At 37.2% G+C, this 14,991-nt stretch overlaps 1 protein-coding gene across 1 annotated transcript in view; it reads right to left on the bottom strand.

Annotated features, from left to right (window-relative positions):
* LOC150084456 (solute carrier family 35 member F3-like) overlaps positions 1 to 11,623 on the bottom strand; it is a 415,319-nt gene extending 403,696 nt beyond the window's left edge. Inside the window, exon 1 of the mRNA XM_090375235.1 lies at positions 11,256 to 11,623. Coding sequence (XP_090231361.1) covers positions 11,256 to 11,604 — 349 coding nt within the window. The 5' untranslated portion in view covers positions 11,605 to 11,623. The remainder of the gene's footprint in view (positions 1 to 11,255) is intronic.
* Between the last annotated feature and the right edge of the window lie 3,368 nt (positions 11,624 to 14,991).

The following is a 14,991-nucleotide window of genomic DNA, read 5'->3' as shown; positions in this document are numbered from 1 at the left end:
ACTAATTCTGATACGTTTTTGCAAATCCAGTGAACGCCGACGTGAATGCAAGCGGAAAAGCCTGAAATGAGGAAAAAACGAGGCACGTTTCGTAGCTGCTTCAATTTGTTTTTCCAAAGTTTTCTTCGATTTCAGAGTTTTTTTAAATTTACTCTACAAAATGAAGGGGGGGAAAAGCAACTACAGGTACCGAAATTCATAATTACACACAGTAATTACGAATTGATTTTTTTCTTTCTTTTTTGTGAAACCTTACCTGCTGTGCCCATCGCATATGATTCATTCAAAAAACTGGAAAACAAACTTCCATACTTTTCTTCAAGTGAACCCTCCTATAACGTCATTTGCAGTTTTCTCATAGAGATTATTTGATAACAAGTTAGTCAATATAAGCAGCGCGTTAAATTTCAGCCGCATTCCAATTTTTAAATTAAATTAATAGATTTTTTTATTTTTCTGTGATTAATAAAAGCTAAAAGCACATATGATTATCTCTTTATCAATTACAAAGAGTATAACATTATAGAACACTTAAAACTCTACAGTTTTATTAATGTTCTTTATTAAGGGTGCTGAATTAGTACTGGTGTTAGATCTAAAACGAGAAACGGGGTAAAAAAAGGAATAAGCTTTAGAATACACACTGAGAATTTATTACACAATATCCAGCAAAGCTTTAAGCAGTCTCTGCTCTAAACAGTTCACCATAACAGAGGTTTTATAGTTGGCGTTAAGATAATAACCAGACAACTCCACGGTAATTAATTAGTAATTACAATATTGGACATTCAAAAATATCTAATTGAGCTAACATACATAAAAAGCTTAAAATTGAAACTATTTGAACGAATACACAAAACGTGGCAACCACTTCAAGCCATCTCACAAAGATGAGTAAGTGGACGAGTATTGACTTGGGCTGATCCAAACACATCGCTCATGTCATTACTCTAACAATGCCAGCTTATCGGTTTTCAGGGGCTCTAAATAAATACTATCATGATAAACATGTGAAAAGCGTGGCTTCGTAAACAATTACTCTTAAATTACTGCAGGAACACAGTTGTGCATCAATCTTTCCCAACAACAACAGAGAAGTGCCATTTATTTCCCAAAGGCTGAGTTATAGTGCATCAATAGAAATAGCAACGTTGAGCACATTATGTTGGTGTTGACTTTCCTGCAACAAGGTTTAAATGAAATGCCTTTGTGTTCCTCTACTTAGGACTGTTTCAGAAGAAACGTTTTCTACGGAGCTTACTTCGTATCAAGACTTGTGGGATTACAGTTAATAAAAAACATGTCTTTCCTTCCAGTACGGATTTTTAAAACTATAATGTAAGAAACGCCCCATTCAGAACTCGTGAAAATAAAATATCGGCCCTCGAATATAGAACAGACGAAGGTGCCGTATTTGAAGTTAAACTCATACACAACCAAGTTCTTCACCTAGTCAAAAGACCCAGAAAATACACCAGCATGTTTTCACTTCAATGTTTTCTTTGTTCGTGTTGGCCAATGTAACTAAAGCCATGAGGCCTCAGTACAGCCGACCGGGCTAGCCGAGTGGGTAAAGTACCTGCCCGGCAACCCAAAGGTCGCGGGTTCGATTCCCGCCTCGGGCTTGGATCAAAGTACTGCAAAAACCTTGGAAGGTGCAATATGGCCACAGAAGCCGATGCGCCAACAACTACCAAATCAAAAAAAAAAAAAAAAAAAAACCTCAGTACATTTTGTCTGTAACAGAACGTCTTCTGTCAGTTTGCCCTTTTTTTTTGGGATGAAAGTCCCGACTTTATGGAAGATAAACCTATGTGAAAATCACTAACTCGGCCACGCTGTGAAAAAAATTCTATAAAAGTTTTTTCAGTCATCGAGAGGTATTCGAACAGAGGCCTTTTCCCCAAGATATACAGTAATAGTAACCGCTGTGCTCATCGCAAAGGTCTAATGTGTATTCGGTTTGCTTGTTTTCCTGGATAAAAAACCCGAGATCAGCATTAGTTGAGGCATATGATGAAAGAAAACAAGCTGATATAGCATCAGCCAAAACAAAAAAATAAATAATAAACTACCCATTTCACCCATCCATTCGCTCCAAATATTTGTCTTAAATTTATTTAAGCTATCAACTTCACAACAACAGGAAGTTTGTTCCAGCAATCAACTACCCGCTGGCTAAAGGCAAACTTCTGCACATCTATTCTACAACTGTCTTTCCTCAATTTGAATCTATGCCCCCTCAGGTTCTTAGTCTGAGCAAGTAGAAGTATCCCGTCAGCATTGGGCCTGCTCAATCCATTCAAGGCCTTACACACCTCAATCAGATCACCTCGCAGGTGCCTAGTCTCCAGATGCTGCAACTTGTAGAACTTAAGCATTTCTTCGTATGCGCACCCCTTTGTTCTTCTCACCAATCTTGTTGCCCTTCTCTGTGCACGCTCAAGCGAATCTACCTCCTTCCTAAAATGAAGCCTCCAGACCTGTAGGCAGTACTTGAGGTGTGTCCTGACCATTGCCTTATACAAAGGTATAATCACCTCCTTGTCTCTGGTAGCAAAATTCCTAGATATCATTGACAAAACTCCATGATCTGTTCTCGCAGCTCGTCTGCACTGCTCAGAAAACTTCATATCTGACTGCACAATTACCCCCAGGTCTTTTTTCATTCTCCACCTCCCTGAGTTTGTTATCACACAGTTAGTATATTTTTCTTTGGTTACTGTTACCCATGTGCAGTACTTCAGTTGCCTCTTCTCAGCCCATCTGCTCAACTTTTTTAGATCCTGTTGCAGTAGCATACTGTCTTTACTGTCATTAACAACCCTGCCAACCTTTTTTATCATCTGCAAACTTGGACATTAAGCCTGATATACTTTCATCGATATCATTGATAAATATACAAAAAATAAAATGGGCCCAGCAACGAACCCTGGGGGTCTCCACTAATAACATTAGTCCACGTTGAGCAGTGTCCATTTATTATCACTCTCTGCCGTCTCCCACTGAACCGTCCCTTAATCCATTGCAGCAACTTGCCCTTAATGCCATACCTCTCCAATTTGTACCGCCGTCTTCCATGTGCAACAGTATCAGCGTTGCGGTGTAAAAAAACTAACTTTGCTACCGTAATAAAAAAAAAGTCCATCAATGCTCCCTCCGCCCTGAAGGCATCTCAATCCAAACATTATGGAATTCCACAACAGTGTAGGAAAACAGTATGCAATCTTTATTACTAGCAGATAGGGCTAATATAAAGTGCAGAAACATCGTTAATTTTCGTTCTTGCGATGTCGTCCACTAATGTCACGAGGTACGCATTGAAGCTATGATGTCATCGTGTATTAACGAAAATGATCAAAAACTTTTTCAAACTGAACACAAAAAAGACTTCTTCGTTTTTTGATGTAACGATCATTGCCTTCAAATAGCCGCTCCCATTTATCTTTGAAGCCGTCAATCCCTTTGAAATAAACGCTCCAGCCACTCCCACTGCATTCACAGCGTAACATGAATAAAACGTCATCCGCAAAGACTATTTATAAACATGTATTTGTCACCGGTGAATAGATTTGAACTTTCAAAGCCTCATTCTCTATCCCGGTTATTAAACTCGGCTTCTATCACAGTTCCTTTTGTTAACTTTTCATGATGCCTCACGGTATCACATAATCAAAATATGAATTGAAATAATTATCTTTGAATATATAATTTGGGAAGTTTGTCTGTCAGCGATTTGTTTTTGTTTTGTGGCCTTATAGTAGCCAGTGCAATAAAACTTTGTGATCTCTTCTTTCAACCAAGAAAAGGTCAAAGACTGTTTCCAAAATCGACTCCTGAAGGGTGCGAATTTAGTACAATTTTATTTGAAATAATTGCTGGATCACTACCTACTGTTGGTTCTTCTAATTAACTTCCACTTTCATCCGGAAGTTCAAGGTTATTTGAATCAAAACTTTCTGCCCACAATGAAGTGCCTCTCCACGGAATTGTGTTAGCGGAAAAGAAATTCTTTTGATCAGTTTTAATAATAAATGTTTCAAAACGATAAAAGCGTATCACTAAATAAAAATACCTTTTAACTCAATGATACAGTATCCTCCAAAAAGTATATGAACACACTTCGGTTTCACATTGACGTTATTGCCACTTACAATAACAGCATGTCAGTGCAATCTTCGAAAGATGAGACACTCCATCCTGTTGGGTAGGGTTTCTAGCAACTGATCACTATTCTCTACTCCTGCTGCAGAACGGTGGCCTGCGACCAATTTAACTACAGATTTGGTATGTGTTGTTCTGATTCTTATCCGACGTTCCCGTTCATCTCATAGGTTTTCCATAGGATTCAAATCGGAACTATGCCTGGCCATCCAACTTTTGTACTTAGTTTATGTCCATGAACCATTCTTGAATAACACCGGCGGTATGGCATGAGGCATAATTCTGTTGAAACAAACAGGATAATGTTTCATGGTTGGCACCAAAGAACTGCCACGTGAACTTGCCCAGACTGTTAAGGAAGACCTTAATGTTTATGATTCTAAGTGTAATCAAGGTTGATATACTTACTGTATCATCGAGTCTGTGTCATGTAAAAGGCATTCCAGAAGCATGTTAATAATGATTTTATACCCTAACCAGCACAGCTAAAGCACAAATAAAGAATTTTTGGGTTGTATCCACCCTCTTTCATCTGCTTTCCAGGAATTGAGGAAAATGAATCTACCAGAGGAATGTTCCTGTCATCTGGAGCAGTCAAAACGAAGCTAATGAATATATGTTGCATTAATGTGCATTGCCCTTCACTGAAATTTACTCTCCCAAAGAGAAGTTAAATATTTGATTCAAGTTTAGCTCAATTTCTTTCTCACGAAGAAATTATTGCATAAGGATGAAATTAAGTGTTTAGGAAAAAATAAAGAGTAACGATTCTATATGATTTCCAAGGATAATCACATAGACTAGTTTCCATCATAGTAAAGTCAAAACAGTAGTGAACGATATCGTGCGAGACGTTTCCCCACGCTTGCCGAATTCGTTTAATGAGATAACCTACCTGCTTTATGACCTTTCTTGGCACACATGACAAATACTACTTTTTCTAGATCAAAACTCTCTCTCATCACTTTTTTCTTGAGCAGCTACTGACATCACAAGTATCAAATCCGCCTTACCACGAAATATTGTTTCCACATCATTTCACCAATACCTCTCAAACTTGTAGACACTATCCAAAAGAGCACTCGGGTTAATTAATGAGCTCGCTCTCGCTCTCTCTCTCACACACACACAAATTAATTCCACTCCCAATCAAACTCAGTTTCTGCTCACGCGCTTTTTCTACAGATCCTTCCATGGGCATTCTTCTTCTGAATTAGCATCTTTATTTCCACCTCTCTCTTTCAAGCCAGTCCGGGCATATGCACCATGTAATCAGCATCTATTCACAGTTCAGTTCCAAATTCATTGAATTAACTTTTCTTCTTCGTTATTTCTTCTTCTACTTTTGTTCTTTGGAACAACCTTCCTTCTTAGGCATTCCCTGAAAATCTTAATTTATAAAAATCCAAGTCTAACGGTAACAAGTAGTTTCTGTCTTCTCAACCTTAAACCAGCACACGCTACAAGTCCGGGAGTGAAAACCATGCAATCCTCGCCTTAGACCGACTAACTGAGCCACGTTGTAAAAACAAAAGACCATTAAAAATTCCTCAAGTCATTGATGGAATTTGAACTCATTGCTTTTCCTCACGGTAGGAAGGATAGCGATCGTGAAAACTGTACAAGCTGTGCGGTTCAGACGACTTAAATAGAAAATGGACTAATATCGAGTGCTTATCATAGAGAACAAGAAAAACTACAATTTTTATAGAAAAAGAAAAACTCTATTTAAGACGGAGAACAAATGCAATTAAGAAAAGTACTTTGCCCATAATACTGCGACCCTTTTGATCTGATTTATGAAGCAACGCAAAAATAATAATGGGGTTGCTTCCTTATGACAACACTAATGATGTCATCGACCAGCAGACCCAGTTTTTAAAATAAACAGTTCCATTAACTTTAAACTCCAGCGTTGCCGCCTTAGTAATTATTTGCATAACTTTACTTTCATACCCTTGCCAACACTTGGGAGCATTATTAGACCGGGTGGTCTGGTTCTTCGCTTAACCAGGGGAATACAATTAAGTTGTCTTGGAGAACATACGCTTTCGTTAAATTCAAAAATGACGCGTTCAAATTAAGCGACTGTCGTGATGCCATGTTTTCAGAAACGCTTGACGAAACGAACTGCGCCAGGCTTGGAGACGGGGCGAGGGAAGGTCAAAATTGTAGCTTCTTCACCTCAAATGCAAATATGCAAGGACAGTTTCTCCTCTCTGTAATGCCGTATAGACTAAGAAGAGGTTCAAACATGCGATCAGAATGCTTTCCAGTTGCTCCCAAACTTTTTTCAAATCGTTATCATTGTATTCATATAAAAATGTTGGTACATAATAGAAATACATTAACTTTTACTAAATCTCAATAAAAATTCATAAATCAAAGGATTTGATTTATGAATTTCAGTCTTTCTCAAGATTCAATCAGCTAAAATATTTTATTCTATTTGATTCGTAAGTCTACACTGGAGTGTCCCCACTACTGCATCCTCCGAGAGACGTTAGTGTGATCTGGAAACTTTTTCTGAATTTCGCACTCTCGGGATGAAATATACGACGAAACAATCGAAAAAGTGGACCTCATACCTCAGTATTACGAAATACACACATCCACACTTGAAATGGAAATCGTTATTTTGAAATTCGACAGTTTAGATCTATACGGAGAAATGTATAGAAATTCTTCATTGGAATAATTAAAGTCACGAATTAGTCAAACAGAACTGAAGTTGTACAACTCATTCCAAAGAGGATGAAAATTAATTTTTACTCCTCATCTTTGGCTTGTAGTCAGTTATCGTTTCAAGTACAGCTTGGCACGCATGATTAACGAGGACTCAGTCTGAGACAAAAATATTAGTTAATATTTTCTCTATAAGAGAAATAATTAATGTTAAAAAGATTTATGGAAAAATTTAGTGGCTGACACTCATTTTTTTTTCTTATCTAATTTTATTATATTAATCTTATTTTATTTAAAATTCAGCTTCCTCAGACACTAACAGAAATTTCGTACAATTTCCTCTAGTTTACAATGTGCTTAAGTTTCTTCCACTTGCTAACGAGTTTCTTCGTCACCTGTTTAAAATATACTGCCCTACTAATAATATCCGGACCTGCATATCTACAAATAATCTTTAGAGGAAAATCAACAAGTACACTGAAACCTTTAACCTGTATGATGGAATTTAGTCTCTATGGAACACTTTCTACCAGTTTTTTTTTTAATAAATACATTCCTATAATTTCCGCCATTAGGTCTTCTAAACGGCGACCAGTTAAGCTCTGTTTTTGGGCAGTCTCTTCTCACACGCACCCGACTATCCAGTTCATCCCAGAAGCTCAATTTAGTACTGAGGTCAGGACTTTGGGCTGGCCAGTCCCACTGTTCGATGCTCATGTTCTCAAACCAGTCTCACAAAGCGAACAGTACGACATGGAGCGTTGTCCTCTGATACTGATATGGGCCTTCACCAACGTTCTCTGTCACAACAGCGATAACGCGTTATTTTCCAGGACATCCACAGAGACCTCAGTTCATGGATTTGTTTTCAAAACAACTAATGGTACCAAGCCAAACCAAGATAAACAGCCCGAGACTATCACGCTGCCTCTGCCAAACTACATTGTCAGTTCGATACACTCTGACAGGTAGCTTCCTCGGGTGTTCGCCAAGACCTTCGGACTAGTAGACCATGTACCACTTAAAAGCACTGCTTTCCATTGGTCGACAGTCCCAGAATAGTCGGCCTTAAACCAAGCTAGATGACGTGTGGAATTAGTCGGTGACTAATAGCTTGTGGACGGTTGCACAACCATAGTAATCCATATTATGCAGCGCCCTGCGCACTGTTCTAGTGCTGACACTTGATCGTCTCAAATGCCTGTGTGCTGCGACAATGCCGACCTGCTTTCCGAAAGGACTATTCTTTTCAAGGGTATTCTGTCACGTTCCGTAAGCTTCTGAGGTTTTTCGGATCGTTTCGTGACAGCACATTAGTGCGTTCCATTTGCAAATCACATCACCAAACGCTAAGTTAGGATATTCAAGCCATTGAAATGTGACAAGCAGGGCGATTGCTTATATTGGCATTATCATTCCGCGCTGGAAGTCTGTCAACTTCATCGATCGCAACATCTTGTACTTAATTGTAATACTAGGCGATTGTGAATGCATATTTTTAGTTGTGTCTGACCAAGTAACAGAATGTGTGCCAAGTACCAGCCATTAATATCCACGTAAAGTAACTGGATATTAATGGAAGGGTAGTGTATTTGTTTACACATTAAGATGCATTTCATCATAACGGCGTGTTTAGTTTAACACTCCAAAGTTCTTTCCACCACTTCTCCCTGAAATACCTTAAATATAAAATCCAATATAAATGCAGATTCTTATCGCAGAAATATTCTGAAGATTTTGACGTAAATTGGAATGTAATAAGATATAAGCAAGAATTAAATTATGACAAAGTTTATTTCGTTAGGGAAAATGCTCTGTGCTGTACTTTGTACCGGGCTAGTATAGTTGAACTAACGATAACGATAATTTTAAACATCTTCGGCCTCAGAATCATTAATCAGTAGGCTAATTTTTATTGTGAGAAGATATCTTACGTAACAAAAATACCCACCATTAAGTTGTTATTGTTTCCGTGGTTTAATATTCAATAACAGGTAATTGTGTGGTAGCGTGTTTGTTCGCGGATACGCACTCCCGTCACTGTACGGCTGTCAAAGCAAAGACAAAAACTTTGACACATTAACAGCATGAAATATCAAATTAAAATTATTGCTGGTTACATTGACGCATGCAATGTTTCATGAAGCAATGACTAACTGGAAACATTTTAAGCGTGGTACGCATAAGTTACTCTCTATCACAAACAACTGCTGGGTACTACATGACCGGGGTTTATAGCTAATTTTCTGTTCTAGAAAGAATTGCATCCTCTCCCTCCACATTTCACGACTCGGAAAGATTTATTAACTAAACGAAATCCAGGAATGATTTAAAATCGAAAGTGATATACGTGACATATTAAACAACCATAGTTTAATACTATTTTTCCAATTATGACAGAGTATTAATGTGGGAGTAATTTTCTCTGACATAAATGAAACCCAAATTTGGTATTCCTATTGGGCGAACTACAGCGAACCATAATTCATAAATGATTATATTACACATAAATGATAGTTGGATAAGTACTCACAAAAACCGATATTATTACCTCTCCTTCCTAGACACTTCTCGAACAGTTTACATTAAATTAATATCCTTCAATTAACTGTAATAATTCCTCTTTTACTGCGCTTACAAAACGGTCATACACGTGTATCTATGTTTAAAGGATTTGAGTTCCCGTAATACTTATGATGCAGATATTTGCACAGAAAGCAGAGTTTTGCATGAATAATAAATCAGGTGAACGCGGAGAGTTCAAGCGTATTTAATCCCTCTTGCATCATTAGTTATTACATTGCCATATTAAATTCTTCGTGGACAGATCTTTGTTTTCTTTGCATAATCCGTCAGCTAACGCTCCCAGCAAAACAAGCGAGACAGGAAATGCACGATGAATCATGGCCGCAAATTAATGATGTGATTAATTATCTTTTAAGGATAATCATTATAGTTATATCATGGCTCACTGAGCATCACTACTGCTAGGATGCTGATTTTTACTTATCATCGTCGCTGACCTCAAACGTGCATTGATCTACTTTGCCTACTCCAAGAATATTCTCCGAGTTAATTTTAGAAAACCGTTGTATTAAAAATTGTCCAGTTCTGCTTGTAAAGCATTATTCGCGTAGTATCTAAAGAAATGCATTTTATTAAATTTGCAACTCTATTTGTCATTTTAATATATAATAATTTAATTAAAATTGCGCATTAAAAAAGAAATAATCTGCTCACTTTAAATTCTAGAAACTTTAGAGAAGAAATGCCTTTCAACTACCCAATAATGATTTCGTTTCCTTCTGTTCTTCTGTGCACCAGTGATATGTCACCAAAAAGTATTCATGATGCGTCTGTTTTCTTAGCGAGGTATTCTCTCTAAGCCATATTATTATTTAAAAAAATTCAGAAAGTAATGAACGCAAAAACACGATTCTCATCAAGAAGCCAATGTCAAATCAAAAACTTGATATCCCAAGGTTGTTTCAAAATCATGTGCAAAATATCCTCAGACGTATTCTATGGTCTAAAATAAGAATAAAAAGTCATATCAGCATATGTCCGATTCTAAATCTTGACGTATTTTGGATGCTGGAAAACACTTTAGAATTTTTGCACACATTTTGAAATACCCGATATAATGATTGGTTACTTCCCCTCGCAGTCCTAAGATCCGGATAACTTTCGTATGTCCCGTCAAGTAGTTTATAATCCACACTTTGGATTCCCACCCAGGGAGTGGTCACTTTGTCCTAATGGTTTCTTTATTCTTCGTCTCTGACTGAGTTCAATGATCTCAACAGACTAGCTATTGGAATTCTTTTCACTGAAAAATTTGAAACACTCTGAATACAATAATAATATTTATATACGCTATTTCAGTTAGAAGGATGTGGAATATTCAAGCCCTGCGTTTAGTGCATATTATTTCAATCAGCTTTTGAGTAATTAATATGTAACTAATCCCTTTTATCAAATTCTCCAAACGCATGCACAATACTTGCCAGGACAATCATTCATTTTATTCCCATAAAATGTGGTCATCTTTTATTTAAAAGAAACATTTAATTCAAAGAAAACTGAAGATTTTACTGTTTGTATTTTCTTCTGGATTAGTGCTGAACTAAATCAATCCCATGAAATTGAAAAAATAATACAAATAAAAAACTGATGAAATTCAAATAACAGAAATGAGTCTGGTCATTCTATTTATTTGCTCTGATGCTTACCTTGTATTTAAGTTTATGGATATTTGATGTTTCTATCAAATTTTGATCAGCTTTGCATATTCACCGTTTAAGGAATATAAAAGGGTTATAACAAGGTCATGTTTCTGTCTCCACAGCCGTGACAACATCTCAATAAAAATAATAATAATTATTATTATTATTATTACAGCTTACCTGCAGGGGTAGTGGACTGATTTGTATCCGCTGGCACATCGGTCGGAGAGTTGGGATTGGTAACTGTATCCTCACTCGAGTTCCCGCCACTGCTAGGCATACCGGTTGCACACACACCGTTAGGCTTAACACTTCCATCACACAGATTCTGCACACCCCCCATTACCGCAGCGGCTAGCACCACGTCTGTCAACGGAGTCTTGTTCCCGCTACTTTCCGACGTATTGTCGACCTCTTTGTTGCAAGCATCAGAATCATCCGTGATCACCACAGCAGGCGGCTGACAGGGTTTGGTCACGCGGAGAGCGGGCAACCGCGGACGGGTGTGCATTATCCCCTCGCTAGTCATAACAGTGCAGTCGCCAAACTTTCTTTTAGACAGCTAAGTTCGAGCGCGAAAAATTCTTCGATAATATAAAATTAGCGGGACGCATTCGTTTCTTAAAAGGCTTCGGTGATGGTTCTCGGACAGATACGAGGTTTTTCTTTCATGTCACGTGTTCGTCCTTTTCTTAAGTTCCAATTTATGACATCCATCTGTGGACTTTCCATTCGGACTCGTTGTCGTGAATGAATTCGGTCTAGCTTTAAAACAAACAGAAAGAATCAATCACAGAACACGGGTTCTCAGGATTTTGTACTCTTTCCAGTGTAAAGGATAAACAACGAGCAGAGATAAATGGCGAAATGTAGGTATCGGTATTTTATTGCGTTTTTGTAATATTTATCATTGTTGTCTTCACCACAATGCTTCTGTGAATGCTGAGAAGCGACCTTTACAGGAGCTGTATATTCGTAGCTATGAATGGACATTATACAAAAGAATATATGTTTTCCTTTCTCGATTACCAGCTAATTAGCTCTCTCCTTCTGGATAAACATTTTCAATATAACTTCGACATACTAATGAGCAATGACATCCCACTAAAGCGGTCGTAAAATAGGTCTAAAACACAAAGCAAATATCGCAAAATCACTCACAGATGTTCCTCATATAGTACGGAAATTGTTATTAATTACTGAAATCAAGTTACCAAAACTATATAATTACTTAAGAAATTTCTTACAGTACTGGCCTAGTAGTCATTTCTTTAGATACCAAACTTTTACAAATTTCTTCTCTTTATAGATACCAACCATCACACCAAGCTACATTTACTTTAAATAATTCATCACTTATTCAGCCACAAACTTTCCGAAACGTGATCTGCTTTTATTTCCTTACTTCAGACTTGTTATTAACAGTTTCCCTACTAATAAAAATAATCACACTTGAGAAACCACGGAACCCTGTCTTGATGATTTTCCTACGCGCATACACACAGAAATATTCCCCAATAAAATAGACCATTCACCCCATACACAAACTTTGTATGCAGGTTTGGAAAAAAAATAAAAAATATTTTTTTATAGTGCACCACAATAAAGAAGGCTATAAACTACCAAGAGTGTCACACTATCGGCACGCGCTCCTTGGCCACCACAGCCCGAATGGGCTTGTTATGTTCGCAAGCCAGAGGCACACTTACAGTGGAACAGGTCGATACATGTCCGTCATTGGCCAGAGATTTCTCCTCGAGGCACGCTTCATGCCTATACAAACGGTACCAGCAAGAGTGCTACTCTGAAAGAGAGAAAAGCGTGCATCTGGTGAAAAAAACGGAGGCAGGTACACAGGAACATATGTGCAGAGGTAAGATAGCAAAGCGCATGCTCAGAACTCGAACAGGATACGCCAAGCTTTTAACAGTTTCTCATATAGTGATATCCTTTTCGTACGACAGCTGTATATTTGGGACAACTTCATAAAAGTTAATAGAGAAAGGGAGGCTTGCTGTACACAAGCAGGTGACTTAACAGCCGAGAATAAAGATTAGAAATGAAGAAGCGAGATAAGGAAAAGAAGAGCACGGGGAGCCATAATTAACCGCAACAGTCGTCACATTTTCAGCCATGCTTCAGTGTAATTGGTCTCCGTATTTAAAGGCAGGTTTAGTCCCACACCAATTTATGCGGGAAAAATTTGCACCTTTCTGCAAATAATAGCCTTTTATCTCTAAAGCTATCTTAGCAAATAAAGCGAACACAGTAATAATATACTCATAGGATTAATTCATTATGCGTAGTTTCTTAAATTTTCTACAATTGTAGACGCAGAGCACCAGTTTACATTAGTAAGTGTACAAAAAAAAATTCTTCGTGCCAAAAAACCAGTTTCAAATTAAATAACGTTATTTAGTTTTCTTTTTTTATTATTTAAAAAATAGTTTAAAGAATAAATTTGTCTGTGTTATCGTATAAACAAAGTTGTTCATAAAAAAGCACTTTTCCATTAACTTAAAATATCTAATTTAATATTTTTAAATTTAAAGGACTACAGTTAGCTGAGTTTCATTATAATGACTAATCTTATTTAAATTACAGAACCGATTATGTTCATCAATTATTAAAATTAAGAGAATAAAACGTAAATTTTATTATTAAAAGTTGAAGTACCGAAACTTTTTAAATAAATTTACCGCGACCTCAGTTTTATAATTACATATTCTTTAGGAATAGAAAGTCAGAAAAGACAACTACGAGAAATAAGTCTAACTTATTTCTCGTACGTAACTTGGATAGGTATTATCAAGTTTAGAAATCTTCATTGCAACAACGAATGCATCGCAATATGACTATGAAGGGCTACAGTTCTCGAGTTAACATGGCAGAAATTATGATAACCACCGTGTCAAAAGCTCACATCTGGATACGAGTGTAGTAAGGTAAAATATGAATACGGAAAATATTTTCTTACTCTTCTCTCTCCAAATATAGTCCCCAAGGGATCAAATATTTGTTAAAATGGTCATACAAGCTTTTGAAAGATTTGGAAAACTTATCTACTGTATGAAACTTAGGAAACAGAAACAAATCTGTTTGTTGTGTCAAGGCTTTTATTCACTATTAGCTATTTGAACAAAATGTTTACTGGCATCCAACTGTCTGAGTTCATCTTCATGCAAGCAGAGTGAACAAACCAACCACGCAAATGTGTCTTTTTCTCAAGTCTGTGGTAATTATGAACCTTATCAATTGCTTTTCATATTTAACTCGCTTGCTAACATTCACAGTGTTAATCGGCGGTCATCTACTAGTAAATTGCGTACTTTTTTCACCAATTCGAAGCTGCTACAGATCGTTTTCTCTCGTCCACTTCAGTAATTATTTGCTACATCCTCACTGCCCTCTTTAAAACGCTTAAACCAAGGAAATGTTTGTGCTCCGAACAGATCCTCATCCCGATAAGCTGTAGTCACATTTCGTATATTTCAGTGGGACTTTTCCCCAACTTTACACAAAATTTGTTGTTGATCGATTGTTCCAGTCTTTGGTGGTTTCTAACAGTGTCCTTAGACACGATGCACAAAGAACAGCCATAATAAAAAAAAAACCGCTAAAGGCTAACTGGTTTGGGTTAATAGGATTGCCAAAGTCATATCCTATACTTCTCTAGCGCCCTCCCCCAGAGCGATACTCGCGTTAGATTTTTTTTTTAAATTCAGTCTCATTACTTTTTTCCGCACTCCGTGTGCGTATAACCCTTCCAATAACAAAATTCTCTCTCGGAATTTCTTGTACAGATCTCCAGATATGTAAGTTTCGATATCAACCGCTTGTAGACGTTGCAATGAGTTTGTAATGGGTAGCACAGCAAACCCTTATGCAAACTTGCCTTACTCTCGCATACGGGAAA

This window comes from Mastigoproctus giganteus, chromosome 6 (genome assembly GCF_048544385.1).
Source record: "Mastigoproctus giganteus isolate SK-2022 chromosome 6, ASM4854438v1, whole genome shotgun sequence".
NCBI lineage: Eukaryota > Metazoa > Arthropoda > Arachnida > Uropygi > Thelyphonidae > Mastigoproctus > Mastigoproctus giganteus.
The sequence above is the reverse complement of the archived record's forward strand: the minus strand, read 5'-3'. Positions and strand labels throughout refer to the sequence as shown.